This window comes from Loxodonta africana, chromosome 19 (assembly GCF_030014295.1).
Source record: "Loxodonta africana isolate mLoxAfr1 chromosome 19, mLoxAfr1.hap2, whole genome shotgun sequence".
Taxonomy (NCBI): domain Eukaryota; kingdom Metazoa; phylum Chordata; class Mammalia; order Proboscidea; family Elephantidae; genus Loxodonta; species Loxodonta africana.
This window is the reverse complement of record NC_087360.1, coordinates 17,642,309-17,661,033: the sequence shown is the minus strand read 5'-3', so window position 1 is coordinate 17,661,033 and position 18,725 is coordinate 17,642,309. Positions and strand designations below refer to the sequence as shown.

The following is an 18,725-nucleotide window of genomic DNA, read 5'->3' as shown; positions in this document are numbered from 1 at the left end:
GCAGTCATCGATTGTGGCCGGGCACCAACTAGTTCTTCTGGTCTCAGGATAATGTAGGTCTCCGGTTCATGTGGCCCTCTCTGTCTCTTGGGCTCTTAGTTGTCGTGTGACCTTGGTGTTCTTCATTCTCCTTTGCTCCAGGTGGGTTGAGACCAGTTGATGCATCTTAGATGGCCACTTGTTAGCTTTTAAGACCCCAGACGCCACATTTCAACGTGGGATGCAGAATGTTTTCATAATAGAATTATTTTGCCAATTGACTTAGAAGTCCCCTTAAACCATGGTTCCCAAACCCCCACCCTTCCTCCGCTGACCTTTGAAGTATTCAGTTTATCCCGGAAACTTCTTTGCTTTTGGTCCAGTCCAGTCCGGTTGAGCTGACCTTCCATGTATTGAGTGTTGTCCTTCCCTTCCGTTAAAGCAGTTCTTATCAGCTAATTAATCAGTAAAAAACCCTCTCCCTCCCTCCCTCCCTCCCCGCCGCGTAACCACAAAAGTATGCGTTCTTCTCAGTTTATACTATTTCTTATAATAGTGGTCTTATGCAATATTTGTCCTTTTGCCACTGACTGATTTCGCTCAGCATAACGCCTTCCAGGTTCCTCCATGTTATGAAATGTTTGACAGATTCGTCACTGTTCTTTATCGATACGTAGTATTCCATTGTGTGAATATACCACAATTTATTTACCCATTCATCCGTAGATGGACACCTTGGTTGCTTCCAGCTTTTTGCTATTGTAAACAGAGCTGCAATAAACATGGGTGTGCATGTATCTGTTTGTGTGAAGGCTCTTGTTTCTCTAGGGTATATTCCGAGGAGTGGGATTTCTGGGTTGTATGGTAGTTCTATTTCTGTTTAAGATAACGCCAGATAGATTTCCAAAGTGGTTGTACCATTTTACATTCCCACCAGCAGTGTATAAGAGTTCCAATCTCTCCGCAGCCTCTCCAACATTTATTATTTTGTGTTTTTTGGATTAATGCCAGCCTTGTTGGAGTGAGATGGAATCTCATCGTAGTTTTAATCTGCATTTCTCTAATGGCTAATGATCGAGAGCATTTTCTCATGTATCTGTTAGCTGCCTGAATATCTTCTTTAGTGAAATGTGTGTTCATATCCTTTGCCCACTTCTTGATTGGGTTGTTTGTCTTTTTGTGGTTGAGTTTTGACAGAATCATGTAGATTTTAGAGATCAGGCGCTGGTCAGAGATGTCATAGCTGAAAATTCTTTCCCAGTCTGTAGGTGGTCTTTTTACTCTTTTGGTGAAGTCTTTAGATGAGCATAGGTGTTTGATTTTTAGGAGCTCCCAGTTATCGGGTTTCTCTTCATCATTTTTAGTAATGTTTTGTATTCTGTTTATGCCTTGTATTAGGGCTCCTGGGGTTGTCCCTATTTTTTCTTCCATGATCTTTATCGTTTTAGTCTTTATGTTTAGGTCTTTGATCCACTTGGAGTTAGTTTTTGTGCATGGTGTGAGGTATGGGTCCTGTTTCATTTTTTTGCAAATGGATATCCAGTTATGCCAGCACCATTTGTTAAAAAGACTATCTTTTCCCCAATTAACTGACACTGGGCCTTTGTCAAATATCAGCTGCTCATATGTGGATGGATTTATATCTGGGTTCTCAATTCTGTTGCATTGGTCTATGTGCCTGTTGTTGTACCAGTACCAGGCTGTTTTGACTACTGTGGCTGTATAATAGCTTCTGAAATCAGGCAGAGTGAGGCCTCCCACTTTCTTCTTCTTTTTCAGTAATGCTTTGCTTATCCGAGGCTTCTTTCCCTTCCATATGAAATTGGTGATTTGTTTCTCTATCACCTTAAAAAATGAGATTGGAATTTGGATCAGAAGTGCATTGTATGTATAGATGGCTTTTGGTAGAATAGACATTTTTACTATGTTAAGTCTTCCTATCCATGAGCAAGGTATGTTTTTCCACTTAAGTAAGTCCTTTTGAATTTCTTGTAGTAGAGCTTTGTAGTTTTCTTTGTATAGGTCTTTTACATCCTTGGTTAGATTTATTCCTAAGTATTTTATCTTCTTGGGGGCTACTGTGAATGGTATTGATTTGGTTATTTCCTCTTCGATGTTCTTTTTGTTGATGTAGAGGAATCCAAGTGATTTTTGTATGTTTATTTTATAACCTGAGACTCTGCCAAACTCTTCTATTAGTTTCAGTAGTTTTCTGGAGGATTCCTTAGGGTTTTCTGTGTATAAGATCATGTCATCTGCAAATAGAGATAATTTTACTTCCTCCTTGCCAATCCGGATGCCTTTTATTTCTTTGTCTTGCCTAATTGCCCTGGCTAGGACTTCTAGCATGATGTTGAATAAGAGCGGTGATAAAGGGCATCCTTGTCTGGTTCCCGTTCTCAAGGGAAATGCTTTCAGGTTATCTCCATTTAGAGTGATGTTGGCTGTTGGCTTTGCATAGATGCCCTTTATTATGTTGAGGAATTTTCCTTCAATTCCTATTTTGGTGAGAGTTTTTATCATAAATGGGTGTTGGACTTTGTCAAATGCCTTTTCTGCATCAATTGATAAGATCATGTGGTTTTTGTCTTTTCTTTTATTTATGTGGTGGATTACATTAACGGTTTTTCCGACATTAAACCAGCCTTGCATACCTGGTATAAATCCCACTTGATCGTGGTGAATTATTTTTTTGATATGTTGTTGAATTCTATTGGCTAGAATTTTGTTGAGGATTTTTGCATCTATGTTCATGAGGGATATAGGTCTATAATTTTCTTTTTTTGTAATGTCTTTACCTGGTTTTGGTATCAGGGAGATGGTGGCTTCATAGAATGAGTTGGGTAGTATTCCGTCTTTTTCTATGCTTTGAAATACCTTTAGTAGTAGTGGTGTTAACTCTTCTCTGAAAGTTTGGTAGAACTCTGCAGTGAAGCCGTCCGGGCCAGGGCTTTTTTTTGTTGGGAGTTTTTTGATTACCGTTTCAATCTCTTTTTTTGTTATGGGTCTATTTAGTTGTTCTACTTCTGAATATGTTAGTTTAGGTAGGTAGTGTTTTTCCAGGAATTCATCCATTTCTTCTAGGTTTGCAAATTTGTTAGCATATAATTTTTCGTAATAATCTGATATGATTCTTTTAATTTCAGTTGGTTCTGTTGTGATGTGGTCCTTCTCGTTTCTTATTCGGGTTATTTGTTTCCTTTCCTGTATTTCTTTAGTCAGTCTAGCCAAATGGTTTATCAATTTTGTTAATTTTTTCAGAGAACCAGCTTTTGGCTTTGTTAATTCTTTCAATTGTTTTTCTGTTCTCTAATTCATTTAGTTCAGCTCTAATTTTTATTATTTGTTTTCTTCTGGTGTCTGACGGATTCTTTTGTTAGTCACTTTCTATTTGTTCAAGTTGTAGGGACAGTCCTCTGATTTTGGCTCTTTCTTCTTTTTGTATGTGTGCATTTATCGATATAAATTGGCCTCTGAGCACTGCTTTTGCTGTGTCCCAGAGGTTTTGATAGGAAGTATTTTCATTCTCGTTGCTTTCTATGAATTTCCTTATTCCCTCCTTGATGTCTTCTATAACCCAGTCTTTTTTCAGGAGGGTATTGTTCAGTTTCCAAGTATTTGATATCTTTTCCCTAGCTTTTCTGTTATTGATTTCTAGTTTTATTGCCTTGTGGTCTGAGAAGATGCTTTGTAATATTTCGATGTTTTGGATTCTGCAAAGGTTTGTTTTATGACCTAATATGTGGTCTATTCTAGAGAATGTTCCATGTGCGCTAGAAAAAAAAGTATACTTTGCAGCAGTTGGGTGGAGGGTTCTGTATAAGTCAATGAGGTCAAGTTGGTTGATTGTTGTAATTAGGTCTTCCATGTCTCTATTGAGCTTCTTACTGGATGTCCTGTCCTTCTCCGAAAGTGGTGTGTTGAAGTCTCCTACTATAATTGTGGAGGTGTCTATCTCACTTTTCAGTTCTGTTAAAATTTGATTTATGTATCTTGCAGCCCTGTCATTGGGTGCATAAATATTTAATATGGTTATGTCTTCCTGATCAATTGTCCTTTTTATCATTATGTAGTGTCCTTCTTTATCCTTTGTGGTGGATTTAAGTCTGAAGTCTATTTTGCCAGAAATTAATATTGCTACTCCTCTTCTTTTTTGCTTATTGTTTGCTTGATATATTTTTTTCCATCCTTTGAGTTTTAGTTTGTTTCTGTCTCTAAGTCTAAGGTGTGTCTCTTGTAGGCAGCATATAGACGGCTCGTGTTTCTTTATCCAGTCCGTGGCTCTCTGTCTCTTTATTGGTGCATTTAGTCCATTTACATTCAGCGTAATTATAGATGAATAAGTGTTTAGTGTTGTCATTTTGATGCCTTTTTATGTGTGTTGTTGACAATTTCATTTTTCCACATACTTTTTTGTGCTGAGACGTTTTTCTTAGTAAATTGTGAGATCATCATTTTTGTAGTGTTTGACTTTATGTTTGTTGAGTCGTTACGTTTTTCTTGGCTTTTATCTTGAGTTATGGAGTTGTTATACCTCTTTGTGGTTACCTTATTATTTACCCCTATTTTTCTAAGTAAAAACCTAACTTGTATTGTTCTATGTCGCCTTGTATCATTCTCCATATGGCAGTTCTATGCCTACTGTATTTAGTCCCTCTTTTTGATTATTGTGATCTTTTACATAATTGACTTCAGTGATTCCCTGTTATGAGCATTTTTTTTAATTAATCTTAATTTGTTTTTGTGATTTTCCTATTTGAGTTGATATCAGGATGTTCTGTTTTGTGACCTTGTGTTGTGCTGGTGTCTGATGTTATTGGTTTTCTCTTCGTTTTCCGTCTCTAAATCTGTGTTTGTTGTTCAGGGTTCGTAGATTGTTATGTATGTGATCGATTCACTTGTTTTTCCGAGTCTTTGTTGCAAGAGGGATCCGAGGTAGTGTCTACCTAGTCCGCCATCTTGGCCCCGCCTCTCTCCTGGCATTTCTTGCTTGGTGGTAATGAAGTCCACTTGACTCTGCTTGCTTCTCTTATGTCTCAAAAGAGATTGATTTAAAACACAACTTAATCTTGTAGCTTGAGTCTTGCTTCATTAACATAACTGCCTCTAATCCTGCCTTGTTAACAACATAGTGGTAGGATTTATAACATGGTAAATAGTTGTTAGGTGTCATGGAGTCAATTTTTACTCATAGCAACCCTGTATGACAGAGTAGAACTGCCCCCATAGGGTTTTCTTGGCTGTGATCTTTAAAAAAATTTTTTTTACTGTTCTTTAGATAAAGGTTTACAGAACAAACTAGTTTCTCATTAAACAATTAATATACATATTGTTTTGTGACATTGGTGGCCAACCCTATGACATGTCAACACTCTCCCCTTCTCGGCCTTGGGTTCCCCATTACCAGCTTTCCTGTCCCTTCCTGCCTCCTCATCCTTGCCCCTGGGCTGGTGTGCCCATTTAGTCGCCTTTTGTTTTTATGGGCCTGTCTAATCTTTGGAGCCCTGGTGTCACAGTGGTTAAGAGTTCGCCTGCTAATCGAAAGGTTGGCAATTCAAATCCACCAGCCGCTCCTTGGAAACCCTATGGGGCAGTTCTACTCTGTCCTATAGGGTCGCTATGAGTTGGAATCGACTTGACGGAATGGGGTTTTGTTTGTTTGTTTGTTTGGTCTAATCTTTGGCTGAAGGGTGAGCCTCAGGAGTGACTTCATTACTAAGCTATAAGGGTGTCCAGAGACCATACTCTCGGGGTTTCTCCAGTTTCTGTCAGGCCAATAAGTCTGGTCTTTTTTTGTGAGTTAGAATTTTGTTCTACATTTTTCTCCAGCTCTGTCTGGGACCCTCTATTGTGATCTCCATCAGGGCAGTCAGTGGTGGTTACCAGGCACCACCTAGTTGTGCTGGACTCAGTCTGTTGGAGACTGTGGCAGTTGTGGCCCATTAGTCCTTTGGACAAATCTTTCCCTTTTGTCTTTGGTTGTCTTCATTCTCCCTTGCTCCAGATGGGGCGAGACCAGTGGAGTATCTTAGATGGCCACTCACAAGCTTTAAGACACAGGCACTACTCACCGAAGTAGAATGCGGAACGTTTTCTTTATAAACTATGTTATGCCACTTGAGCTAGATGTTCACCCTGTAGCTGTAATCTTTATGGGAACAGATCACCAAGTTTTTCTCCCACAGGGCCACTGGATAGGTTCAAACCATCAATTTTTTGGTTAGCAGCCAGATGCTTAAGCATTGCGCCACTAGGGCTCCTTTGGTAAATTGTTCTTGTTGTTAGGTGCCATTGAGTCAGTTCCAGCTCACAGCGACCCTGTGTACAACAGGACAAACACACTGCTCAGTCCTGCACCGTCCTCAGGATCACTGTTATGCTTGAGCCTGTTGTTGCAGACACTGTGTCAATACATTTTGTTGAGGCTCTTCCTCTTTTTTGCTGACCCTCTACCACTCATGATGTCCTTCTCCAGGGACTGATCCTCCCTGATAACATGTCCAAAGCATGTGAGACAAAGTCTTGCCAGCCTCACTTCTAAAGAGCATTCTGGCTGTACTTCTTCCAAGACAGATTTGTTCCTTCTTTCAGCAGTCCATGGTATATTCAACGTTCTTAGCCAACACCATAATTCAGAGGCATCAATTTGTCTTTGGTCTTCCTTATTCATTGCCTGGCTTTTGCATGCATCTGAGGCAATTGAAAATACCATGGCCTTTGGTAAATAGGTGCTGTTAGTATTGGGCTGCCCCAGATGCTGGGAAATGGGTGACTGGAGCTCAGCAATAGCTGCCTCCACTGAGTGGGATGAACAGCTCCTGGTTTGCACATTAATTTGACAACTATTTCCCAAGCATCTACTGTGTACCAGGCACTGTGTTAGGCATTAATAGGGTGACCAACTCAACTTATCCCGGTTTGCCCATTTTCCTGGTTTGGGAACCACTGGCTACATATTGGAGCCCTGGTGGCAAACTGGTTAAGAGCCTGGCTGCTAACCAAAAGCTCGGCAGTTGGAATCCACCAGCCACTCCTTGGAAACCCTATGGGGCAGTTCTACTCTGTCCTATCAGGTCACTATGAATTGGAATCAACTCAATGGCATCAGGTTTGGTTTTGGTTTTTTGGCTACAGGTCATTCCACTTCCTGGATGGGTGGGGCATTAGAGAGTGGATGCCACTGGCGCAGTTCGGATGAGAGGCTGAGGATGGTAGCTTTGGGTGTGGAAAAAAGGTACAGGTACTTTAAGTACTGCCTCAATTTGGTGATCTGTAACAGCACTCAAGTATGGAGTAACCTGCGTAAAGTTCTAAGTATCTTTCTAGGCACGCACCCAGTGGATGTTAGCCATTGTTATTGTTGTTACTGTTATTGAAGGGAGCCCTGGACTAAGAGGTAGGCAGACAGAGGTTCAAATCTCATCTCTATCACTTTCTAGCTGTATGAATTTAGGCCAGTTACTTAAGCTCTCTGAGCCTCAGTTTTCTTCATCTGAAAAATGGGGGTGATAATACGAACAACAACAACAACGATAATAACTAGGTCAGAAGATTCCTATGAGGCTGAAAGACAATGTCGGGAAAGCCCTCAGCACAGTTGCTGAGCATATAACCCCAAGCCATTGAGTCAATTTCAACTCATAGTGACCCTATAGGACAGGGTAGAACTGCCCCATAGAGTTTTCAAGGAGCACCTGGTGGGTTCGAACTGCCGACCTTTTGGTTAGCAGCCGTAGCACTTAACCACTACGCCACCAGGGTTTCCTGAGCATGTAGAGGTGCTCAGCAAATAGTTAACTGTTCTTAAGCATTCCTGGAAGCAGGAGGCTTTCTTCAGAGGCTGGGCAGGCATGACCTTGCAAGAGTGTGGGTACGCTGTCACCTGAATAGTTGTTCTTTCCACTGGACAGTGTGTTCTTTCCAGGCTGGGAGAGGCTGGGCTGCTAGCACCTGTGCAGCAGAAGGTCATGGTGCAGAGTGTAGGAGCTTGGGGAGGGCTCCCCAGTGACCTGCTGGGTCCATTCTTCTGCTACCTTTGTGGCCCAGGTGCCAGGTTTGGGCTGTAACATGGGATATGCCTCTTTCCAGAGGGAGAGCATTTACACCAGCAGCCTGAGCTCCTCCCCTACCAGGTGCTTTGCCTAAGCCACTGCCTGTGGGAATTTGCCCAGCCTGCCTCTTGGAAAGCGTCCAGCTGGCTAGGGGATGGGGAGGTGGGCAGGACTATACCTCCTCTTGACCCCAAGGGGCTTTCGGCATCGCTACTGTCCATTCCCTCTCCTCAAGGGGTATTATGATATAGTAAGCACCAGATCTGACTCACATCTTGGTCCTGCTGTGTGACGCTGGGGCAGTCGCTTAACCTCTCTGAGCCTCATATGTCCCCTGTGTAAAATGGAGTTTGTAGTTGGACTTAACCTCAAAGGGTCCTGCCAGGTGTTTAGCACAGTGTCTCGTGTAGAATTACAAAAAAAAAAAACCCAAAAACCTGTTGTCAATTCCAACTCATAGCAACCCTACAGGACAGAATAGAACTACCCCACAGGGTTTGCCAAGGAGTGGCTGGCGGATTCAAGCTGCCAACCTTTTTGTTAGCTGCCATAGCTCTTAACCACTATGCTACCAGAGCTCCTGCGTAGAGTTAATGCTCAGTAAATGGTTGCTATTACCATTAGCCTTGGAGGACTTCGTATCTCTGACTACTCCTCATTCCTCAGGCCATGTCCAACCACCCACTTAGCAGCACCCAGGCCGAAATTCAGCAGCAGTGCCTGTTCCTCTGGGTCTTTGTGACCCCAAAGAACCCAGATAAAAGGACTTAACTTTTTTTTTTAATTGTGTTTTAGGTGCAAGTTTACAGGCCAAATTTGTTTCTTGTTCAAAAACTTGTACACAAATTGTTTTGTGATATTGGTTGCAATCCCTACAACATGTCGGCACTCTCCCCCTTTCCCTTTACACTCCGATGGTTTCCCCTGGCCCCTTCTGCCTTCTCGTCTTTGCTTTCGGTCAGGTGTTACCCATTTGGTTTCACATACTTGACTGAACTAAGAAGGACATTCCTCATCTGTGTTGTTTGTTTTATAGGCCTCTCTAATCTTTGGCTGGAAAGATTAGAGAAGCCTATAGAAAAACCTTTGGGAGTGGTTTCAATTCTGAGTTAGCAGGGTGTCCTGGGGCCATAATCTCAGGGGTTCCTCTAGTTTCTCTCAGGACTTAACTTCTAGTTGCTGAACCTTTCCTTTCCTTGGGCAGCCTCTACTCATTGTGTGGCTGAAGAGGCAGAACCATTCAGTCAGGCTGATGTGGGCTCTTGAGTTAATCCTACTCTCCTCCAGCAGCTCTCACAGCCCTTCCAGCCTCTGGCCAGCACTAGAGCAATCGAACCTTCTATATCTATGCTGTCCAATAGGGTAGCCACTAGCAATATAGGGTTACTAAGCATTTAAAATGTGGCTAGTGTGACTGAAAGGCTCTCTGGGTGGTATAAATGGTTAAGCACTGAGTGGCTAACTGAAAGTTTGGTGGTTCAAATCTATCCAGAGGCACCTGAGGAGCAAGGCCTGGTGATCTCCTTCCAGAAGATCACAGCCATTGAAAACCCTACGGAATGTAGTTCTGATCTGAAACGTATGAGGTTGCCATGAGTCAAAGTCGATTCTACAGCAACTGGTAATGGTAATATGACTGAGAAATGGCATTGTTGATTTTATTTCATTTTAATTATTAGCCTCAGGTGGCTAATAGGAGCCCTGGTGGCACAGTGGTTAAAGCGCTTGACTGCTAACCGAAAGGCCGGCAGTTAGAAACCACCTCAGGAGAGAGATGTGGCAGTCTGGTTTTGTAAAGATTTACAGCCTTGGAAACCGTTACGGGGTTGCTATGAGTCGAAATGGACTAGACGCAGTGGGTTTGGTTTTGGTTTGGATGTGGCTAATGGCTTGCCATGCTAGACAGCACAGGTCTAGAAATCTCAGGCAAGTATGAAGAGTGGGGTGGCATGAGACAAGCCTGGGTAAAATGAGGGCAGAGCCAGGCCCAACCAAATAAATCACTTCCCCTCTCTGGGCCTCAGTTTCCCGCATCTGCTCATTAAATGCTATTAAGTTGTGATCTCATTAGCTGGAAGACCTTTCCCAGGGATCCTGGACTTGGTTTGAAAGAGGCAAGCCCTTCCAGTGGATTTTTTCTTTCTTGGCCCTGGTGGATCCGTCGGAAAAGCGCAGACAGCTAGAATTCTGGAAAATTTGAGCAGGGCCACGAGGTTAAAACTAGGCCAAGAGTCCTTGATTCTACACTGACTCACAGGCAACACGACCTCACCCAGGGTGGAGGGAAATGGTTCAGTGGAAAGAAGCAGATGTGGAGTCAAGTCCCGGCTTGACCATTCCCAGCTGTCCCACATCCTGGGCCTCTGTTTCCTCATCTGGAAAGAGGCCCTGATGCTTCTCAGGAAAAGAGATGATCAGAAATAACCTAACCACGTGATGGAAATAGCATTTTACCTCTGTGGTCTTCCTAAAACACATAACCCACGTCTAATCATGTGAAAGGAGCCCTGGTGGTGCATTGGTTAAGTGCTCGGCTGCTAACTGAAAGGTTGACAGTGTGAACCCACCAGCAGGAGAAAAGACTTGGTGATCTGCTCCTGTAAAGATTACAGCCTTGGAAACCCTATGGGGCAGCTCTACTCTGTCCAATAGGGTTGCCATGAGTCAGGATCAACTCTATGACACATAACAATAATCATGAGAAAAACATCGGACAAATTCCAGTAGAGGAACATCCTATAATATACCTGACCAGGACTCCTCAACATGGTCAAGGTTATCAAAACAAGGACGGTTGAGAAACTGTCATGGCCAAAAGGGGCTTAAGGAGATGTGACAATTATAATATGGTGTCCTGGGTGGGATCCTGGAAGAGAAAGAGAACATTAGGTAAAAACTAAGAGAATCTAAATAAACTATGGACTTTAATTAACAATAGCATATCAATATTGGTTCATTAATTGTAACAAATATACCACAGTAATGTAAGATGTTAAGGAGCCCTGGTGTGCAGTGGTTAAACTCTTGGCTGCTAACCAAAAGGTTGACAGTTTGAACCCACTCAGCCTCTCCACAAGAGAAAGATGTGGCAGTCTGCTTCCATAAAGATTACAACTTTGAAACCCTATGGGGCAGTTCTACTCTGTCCTATAGGGTCTCTAGGAGTCAGAATCTATTCAACGGCACTGGGTTAATATAAGATGTTAATAGGGGTAACAGCATGCAGGTATGTGTGGATGTTATGCGAGAACTCTCTCTACTATCTGCTCATATAAATAATTTAATTAAATAAACACAGCCCTCTCTACTTCACAGAGTTATTGTAGAGATCAGGTAAGAACTCAACCATGGAACAAACCAATTATAAAATGTTATACATTATACAAAATACCCAGAATAGGTAAATCCATAGAGACAGAAAGCAGATTGATAGTTGCCAAGGACTAGGAGAGGAGGGAATGCAGAGAGACTGCTAATGGTTACAGGGCTTTCTTTTGAGGTGATGAAAAAGTTCTGGAACTAGACAGTAGTGATGGTTGAGAAACATCGTGAATGTACTAAACACCATTGCATTGCATACTTCAAAACGATTGATTGTATGTTATGTGAATTTTACCTCAAAAAAAAAAGTTCTACGCAGGCCCCTGGAACAAAGCAAGACTAAGGGGATGCGCCAGCCCTGGGGCAGAGACTGGATGGCAGGAGGGAACAGGAAAGCTGGTAATAGGAACCCAGGGTTGAGAAGGGAGAGTGTTGACATGTCGTGGGGTTGTTAACCAATGTTATAGAACAATGTGTGTATTAACTGTTTGATGAGAAACTAGTTTTTTCTGTAAACCTTCATCTAAGTACAATAATAATAATAAAAAAAAGTCCTATGGATATTGGATACGGTTGTTCTACTCCTGACAGTTCTAAAACTCTTTACCGTTGTACAAGTCAGACCCAAGCCCTTGGAGCTCCAAAGCCCAGGTTCTCCTCACAAAATCCCACCCACCTGAGTGGGGGAGGGCAGTGGTACAGGTTCAGCGGGAAAAAATAAAACGCGTTTTTTTAACATTAAACTGACCTAAGTTTGAGTCTCCACTTTGCCATTTGCTAGCTGTGTGAACTTGGGCAAGTTATTTCATCTCTCTGGACCTGTTTCCTCATCTGCAAAGTGCATGATTGATAAGACTCCTCCATGAGGCCCACAACACAGACCTCGGCACATAAAGAGACATGGAGGCGCCATGTCATTTCTTTCCTGTCCCACTGGTCCTGGTTGTCCAATGGAGTTGGCAGCCTTGCCATCCAACCATGAAGCTGGGCTGGGTGCAAAGATAAGGGTGTGAAGGTCAAGATCCCAAGGCCTGCAAACTCCCTGTAGCTAAAAAGTGCTAAAGACAAATATGCATGTTGCTTCCAATGACCTCTTGCTGGCAAGCTGGTCAGTTATGACAGAAATAGACTCAAGGCCAACCCTGAGTCAGCTGGGAGCAAAGCAAACACTACAGCCTTATCTTTCGGGCAGGGGAAGCTATAAGGAGGGAGACCTCTGGCCCCTTCAAGTCATTCTCCCACTCCCCTTCCTTGACAGCAGGATGAAGCTCTTTGTGCTGGCTGTTCTGCTTACAGGTAGGCACCTTCCCATTTCCACCCCCTCCATCCACTAAGGTTCCACTTCTCTGGAATAGGGGCCACAGGTCACAGCAGATGGGGCTGGCCAGACCTGGAGTCTTCATTTGAGGCTCCCCATAGGGCTTAAGAGCCCCCTCTGGAGGTTCCTTTGTCTCCTCTCAAATCCCCAGCCCCCATCATACCTTCAGGTCTGCAACCAGATGACCCCTCTGCCCCGACCACCCAAGCTGAGAGAGCCCCCTCGCCTTTCTCTCCCAACACATTGCCCTGGGATAGTGTCTCCCCAGCACGGCCCCTGCCTGTAATTCTTATCTTGCTTGTCTGTTATTCACATTCTTCTACTCAAAAGGAAGAAAGGAACTGTGGGTGCCAGGAGAGGAGGAATGGAGCTATTTGCACCCTTTGTTGAATGAATTAGTGGTGTCAGACACATTGGAATTCAAGTCCAACCTCAGTCATTCATTGTTCATTCATTCATTCAACATTGAGGGAACTTCCAAGGGCATCCAGCTCCTGTGGGTGGAGACTGAGGACTCAGAGATACAGAGACCAGGCTCCCTGCCCAAGGAGTGAGTACAAACACCCACTCACACACATGCCAGAAAGGAGGCTACTTGGCTGTAGGAAGTGAGTGGGAGGAGGGTGGCATGAGATGAAACAGGAGAGATGGGCAAAGGCCAGATCTCAAGGGCCTTCTTGAATGGGATAAGGAATTTGGATTCTATTCCAAGTGCAGGGCCATCCATTGAAGGGTTTTAAAGGGGAAAATTAAGATTCAACTTAAAAAAAAAAAAAAGTCTGGCAACCTGTGGAGAGTAGATCAAAAGGGGGTGAGCATGAGTGCTGGGTGACCAGTTAAGAGTCTACTGCCACTGTGGAGGGAAGGTATGGTGGTAGTTTGGGCAGGGACAGAGGCAGTGGGAATGGAGAGATGAACTGAAAGAGAGACACACTAAAGACAGAAACCAGGGGAGGGGCTGAGGAATGGATATAGGGACTGCTGGGGCTGGGGGGCTCAGGGGTGATGACCAGGTTTCAGTTACAGCAAGGAGAATACAAAGCTGAACCACCCAGACCTAGCCTCAGAATGGAATACTGATTTCCCCTCCTTGATAATTGCCCCAGCTCCTGGGAAATCAGTTCCCCTGTTCAAGAGCTCCCTTTTTGCTTATCCCTTGCCTCTCCTGATACCTCACCCTTCTTCTTTTTTTTTTTTTATAATTGTATTTTAGATGAAGGTTTATAGAGCAGATTAGTTTCTCATTAAACAATTAATACACATATTGTTTTGTGACATTGGTTGCTAACCCCTGACATGTCAACACTCTCCGCTTCCCTATCTTAGGTTCCCCATCACCAGCTTTCCTGTCCCCTTCTGTCTTCTCATCCTTGCCCCTGGGCTGGTGTGCCCATTTAGTCTCGTTTTGTTTTATGGGCCTGTCTAATCTTTGGCTGAAGGGTGAACCTCAGGAGTGACTTCATCACTGAGTTAAAAGGGTCTCCAGGGGCCATACTCTTGGGATTTCTCCACTCTCTGTCAGATTAGTAAATCTGGTCTTTGTGTGTGTGTGTGTGAGTCAGAATTTTGTTCTACATTTGTCTCCAGCTTGTCCAGGACCCTCTATTGTGATCTCTGTCAGAGCAGTCAGTGGTAGCAGCCAGACACCATCCAGTTGTGCTGGACTCAGTCTGGTGGACACCGTGGTACTTGTGGTCCATTAGTCCTTTGGACTAATCTTTCCCTTGTGTCTTTGGTTTTCTTCATTCTCTCTTGCTCCAGATGGGGTGAGACCAATGGAATATCTTAGATAGCCACTTGCAAGCCTTTAAGACCCCAGACGCTACTCACCAAAGTAGGATGTAGAACATTTTCTTTATAAACTATGTTATGCCAATTGAGCTAGATGTTCCCCGAGACCATGGTTCCCAGCCCTCAGCCCAGTAATTCAGTCCCTCAGGGAATTTGGGTGCGTCTATGGTAGCTCATCCTTCTGGCTTCCCTCCTTCTGCTCCAGTTACTCCTTCTCTGGCTCCTTCACGATCTCCTCTCTCCTCTGCTCACCCTTCCCAGTCAACCGGATACTCTTCCCCAGAGGCAACCATGATTACCAGCTTTCATTTTTCTTTCCAGATGTATTTACTAATCCATATTTTACATACTTTTCCCACATACAAATGGCAGCACACCATTCTGCCCTTGCCTTTTCATTTTGTCTTGAAGATCATTCCATATCAGGACAGGGTTACCCACTTCATTCATTTTAATGGCTGTACAGTATTCCATTGTATGTCTGTACTCCAATTTATTTAACCGTGAGATGTAAGCTCCATGAGGTTACAGATTTTTGTCTAATTTGTAAACTGCTTTATTTCTAGCTCCCAGGGAAGCTCCTGGCATACAGTAGGTGCTCAATAAATATTTCCTGGATAAATGAATAAATAAAAAACAAAACCTGCTGCTGTCAATTCCAACTCATAGTGACCCATCCCTGTTGAAAACATACGTTCACACAAAAATTAGTACATGGATGTTCACAGCAGCGCTATTTACAATAGCCCGGAAGCAGAAACAACTCAAATGTCCATCAACGGATGGATAAACAAAATGTGGCATATCCATACAATGGAACATTATTTTACCATAAAAATGAAGTACTGATGCGTGCTACAACCCAGAAAACATTATTCTAAGTGAAAGAAGCCAGACACAAAAGGCCACATACTACGTGATTCAATTTATATAAATTGTCCACAGGAGGCAATCCATAGAAACGAGAAGTAGATTAGTGGTTGCCTAGGGCTAGGGTGAAGGGGCTTGGTGGGGGGCAATAGCTACAGGGTATGAGATTTCTTTATGAAGTGATGAAAATGTTTTAAAATTGACTGTGGTGATAACGGAAACCCTGGTGGCATAGTGGTTAAGAGTTCAGCTGCTAACCAAAAGCTCGGCAGTTCGAATCCACCAGGTGCTTCTTGGAAACCCCACGGGGCAGTTCTACTCTGTCTTGCAGGGTCACTATGAGTCAGAATTGACTCCATGGCAATTGGTTTTGTGGTGACGATTGTACAACTCTGTGAACTAAAAACCACTGAGTTTTACAGTTTAAAATAGTCAAAGTGAGTTAGGTAAATTTTATCTCATTAGAAATACTTGAAAATGTTCTCATTAAAAAAAAAAATCCTACTCACTTTACCAGGTTCCTTGTGACCAACTCTCTTCTGAGGAGACAGCTGGCAAGGGGACTGCGAGAGGCTTGAGAGGGCAGGCAGTGTGGGCCCACGGGGCACTAGCAGAGCCAGCTAGGCCGGACTTGAACTCTGGCTGTGTCTCTCCTTGCAGTGGGTGCTGCTGGGAGTGGCATCAGCCCGCGAGCAGTATGGCAGTTCCGCAACATGATCAAGTGCGCGATCCCCAACAGTAATCCCTTGAAAGAATACAACGACTACGGCTGCTACTGCGGCCTGGGCGGATCAGGCACCCCTGTGGACGAATTGGACACGTGAGTGATTTGGAGGGAAATGGGAGGGTCTGTTGAGGTGAGGGGTGGGGTAGGGGGTGAGCACGAGCTAAGAATCTCACATTGCACCAAAGAGAGGCACAGGTGGGGGATTTGCATATTTGCTAAGGGTAACATATTTCCACTTCTTGCCATATAAAGAAATATGTTCCCAGAGGACCGTGTATCCAAAGCTTCCTATTAGATGGAAGGCATGAGGAACGTTGGCGATGGATCATGCTGCCTCCTAGCGGCAGAGAACGACAGCACACAACCACAGCTGCAATTCAAGCGTCATCTTCCACCTGTAATTAAAACTATCACTTCATCTTCAGAATACGTGGTTTTCTACTGTATTCCTGCAACCATTTTAAAATAACTCTCAACAAACATATGATAAAAGTACTTATATCTTTTCAAGCCATAGGACCATCTGTATTGGAGCATCTCAGTGGGTCACCTCTACCTGGCCCCGGCTCCTGTCTGAGTTCTGTTCCCCATCCCCTCCAGGTGCTGTCAGACACACGACCAATGCTACGACCGGGTTAAGAATCTGAGTAGCTGTACATTCCTCCTGGACAACCCCTACACCAATAACTACTCATACAAATGCTCTGGATCTGATATCACCTGCAGCAGTAGGTTCACCCCTCATCAGCCTCTAGACCCTCAGTGTGGCGGGGGGGAGAGGGAATGACAGTGACCTAACGAGAGCCACTATCTGTTGATGCCTTTCTTAATGCCAGGCAGTGTCTTTCTTCTTTAATCCTTACAACAACCCTAGGAGATAGGGACTATTATTATCACCATTGTACAGATGAGAAAACTGAGGCTCAGAAGGCTAGGTCATTTGTCTAAGGTAGCTCATAAGTGGTGGTGTTTGTTTTGTTATTTTGTGTGTGTGTGTGTCTGGTGAAAATATACATAACAAAACATACGTCCTCTGTCCTAGTAACCTAGTGCTGCTATAACAGAAATACCACAAATGGGTGGCTTTAACAAACAGAAATTTATTTCCTGACAGTTTAGGAGGCTAGGAGTCTGAATTCCAGGTGCTGACTCTAGGGGAAGGCTTTCTGTCTCTGTTGGCTCCAGAGGAAAGTCTTTGTCTCTTCTGAGTTTCTGCTCCTGAGCGGTCTTCATATTCTTGGCATCTCTCTTCCACCATCTCTCCTTCTCTTGCTTGCTTGTTTAATCTCTTTTATATCTCAGAAGAGATTGACTCAAGATCCATCCTGTACTAGTCCTCATTCACATAACAAAGACAACCTATTCCCAAATGGGACTATAACCATAGGCGTAGAGGCTTTGATTTATAACACATATTTTGGGGGGACAAAATTCAACCCTTAATACCATCTCAACAATTTCTACAGGTACAGTTCAGTGATATTGTTTACATTCTTCAAATTGTGCAACCATTGTTGCTCGCCTTCTCCAAATCATTCCAGTGGTGGTGTCTGGTTATTGAACATAGGTCTATATGACTCCAAATCTGTGCTCTTAACTGGTATGCTTCCTTATTTAATAAAAATTGCCAAGAGTTGGCATTTATTAGGCCCTTATTATATGCAACATACTGAGCTAATCATGTATACAAACAAAAAATACCCGGTGCTGTGGAGTCGATTCCGACTCACAGCGACCCTATAGGACAGAGTTGAACTGCCCCGTAGAGTTTCCAAGGAACACCTGGTGGATTCAAACTGCCGACCTTTTAGTTAGCGGCCCTAGCACTGAACCACTACACCACCAGGGTTTCCAATCATGCACACAAGATAGGTTTTATTATGCCCATTTTACAGGTGAAGCATCTGAGGCTCAAAGATAGTCATTTGCCCAAAACCACACAGCAGGGTGGGCATCTGAACCCAGTTGCACCTGATTTCAAAGGCTCTGATCTTAACCACTAAGTTACGTAGAGCTCACGGTGAGATATCAGAAATCTCATTTAGCCCTAAATTTTTGCCTCTCTGCCCCTGGGCTGTACAGTTGAGGGTCCGCTTTGGCTCATTCCTCTCCTCTGGCCCCTCTCCAGGCAGCAACGAAGAGTGTGAGGCCGTCCTCTGCAACTGTGACCGCAGTGCTGCCATCTGCTTTTCAAAGGCCCCATACAACGAGGAGCACAAGAGCCTGGACAAAAAGAAGTACTGTCAGAGCTGAGTGTCACCTCTGAAAAGAGTCCTCCTGTTGCCTTCCCTTACACTTTGCCCTCCATTAAAGCATCTTGTTGAAAGTCTTCATGTTTGCAGGTTGTTTTTCCATCTACAGAACATAGGCAAACCAGCTCTGTGAGATTGATACTATTGATAATATCAATTAATCAATTATTGATACTAGTGCCCCCACTTTATAGGCAAGAAGCTAAAAACTCAGAGAAGGTAAATCACGTGCCTAAGATCACACAGATGGTAGAGTCTGGGTTTGACCAGATCTGTCTGAGAGCAACACCTGAACTCTTAACTGCTGAGTCCCTAAGTCAAGTTTTCCTCTTTGTATTTATGTCTGGAGACCCTGGTGATGTAGTGGTTAAGTGTTATGGCTACTAACCAAAACGCTGGCAGTTCAAATTCACCAG

At 43.5% G+C, this 18,725-nt stretch overlaps 1 protein-coding gene across 1 annotated transcript; it reads left to right on the top strand.

Annotated features, from left to right (window-relative positions):
* Positions 1 to 12,613: 12,613 nt before the first annotated feature.
* On the top strand, positions 12,614 to 18,310 carry PLA2G1B (phospholipase A2 group IB). The gene is made up of 4 exons (XM_023559504.2): positions 12,614 to 12,647; positions 15,991 to 16,150; positions 16,658 to 16,785; positions 18,186 to 18,310. The coding sequence occupies exons 1-4, from the start codon at positions 12,614 to 12,616 to the stop codon at positions 18,308 to 18,310; spliced, it is 447 nt and encodes a 148-aa protein (XP_023415272.2).
* Positions 18,311 to 18,725: the final 415 nt, after the last annotated feature.

Coding starts and splice junctions, on each gene's coding strand:
- PLA2G1B (XM_023559504.2), top strand. CDS start 12,614: ATGAAGCTCTTTGTGCTGGCTGTTCTGCTTACAG. Junction 12,648..15,990: donor GCTGGCTGTTCTGCTTACAG/GTAGGCACCTTC, acceptor CTCTCCTTGCAG/TGGGTGCTGCTGGGAGTGGC. Junction 16,786..18,185: donor ATCTGATATCACCTGCAGCA/GTAGGTTCACCC, acceptor GCCCCTCTCCAG/GCAGCAACGAAGAGTGTGAG.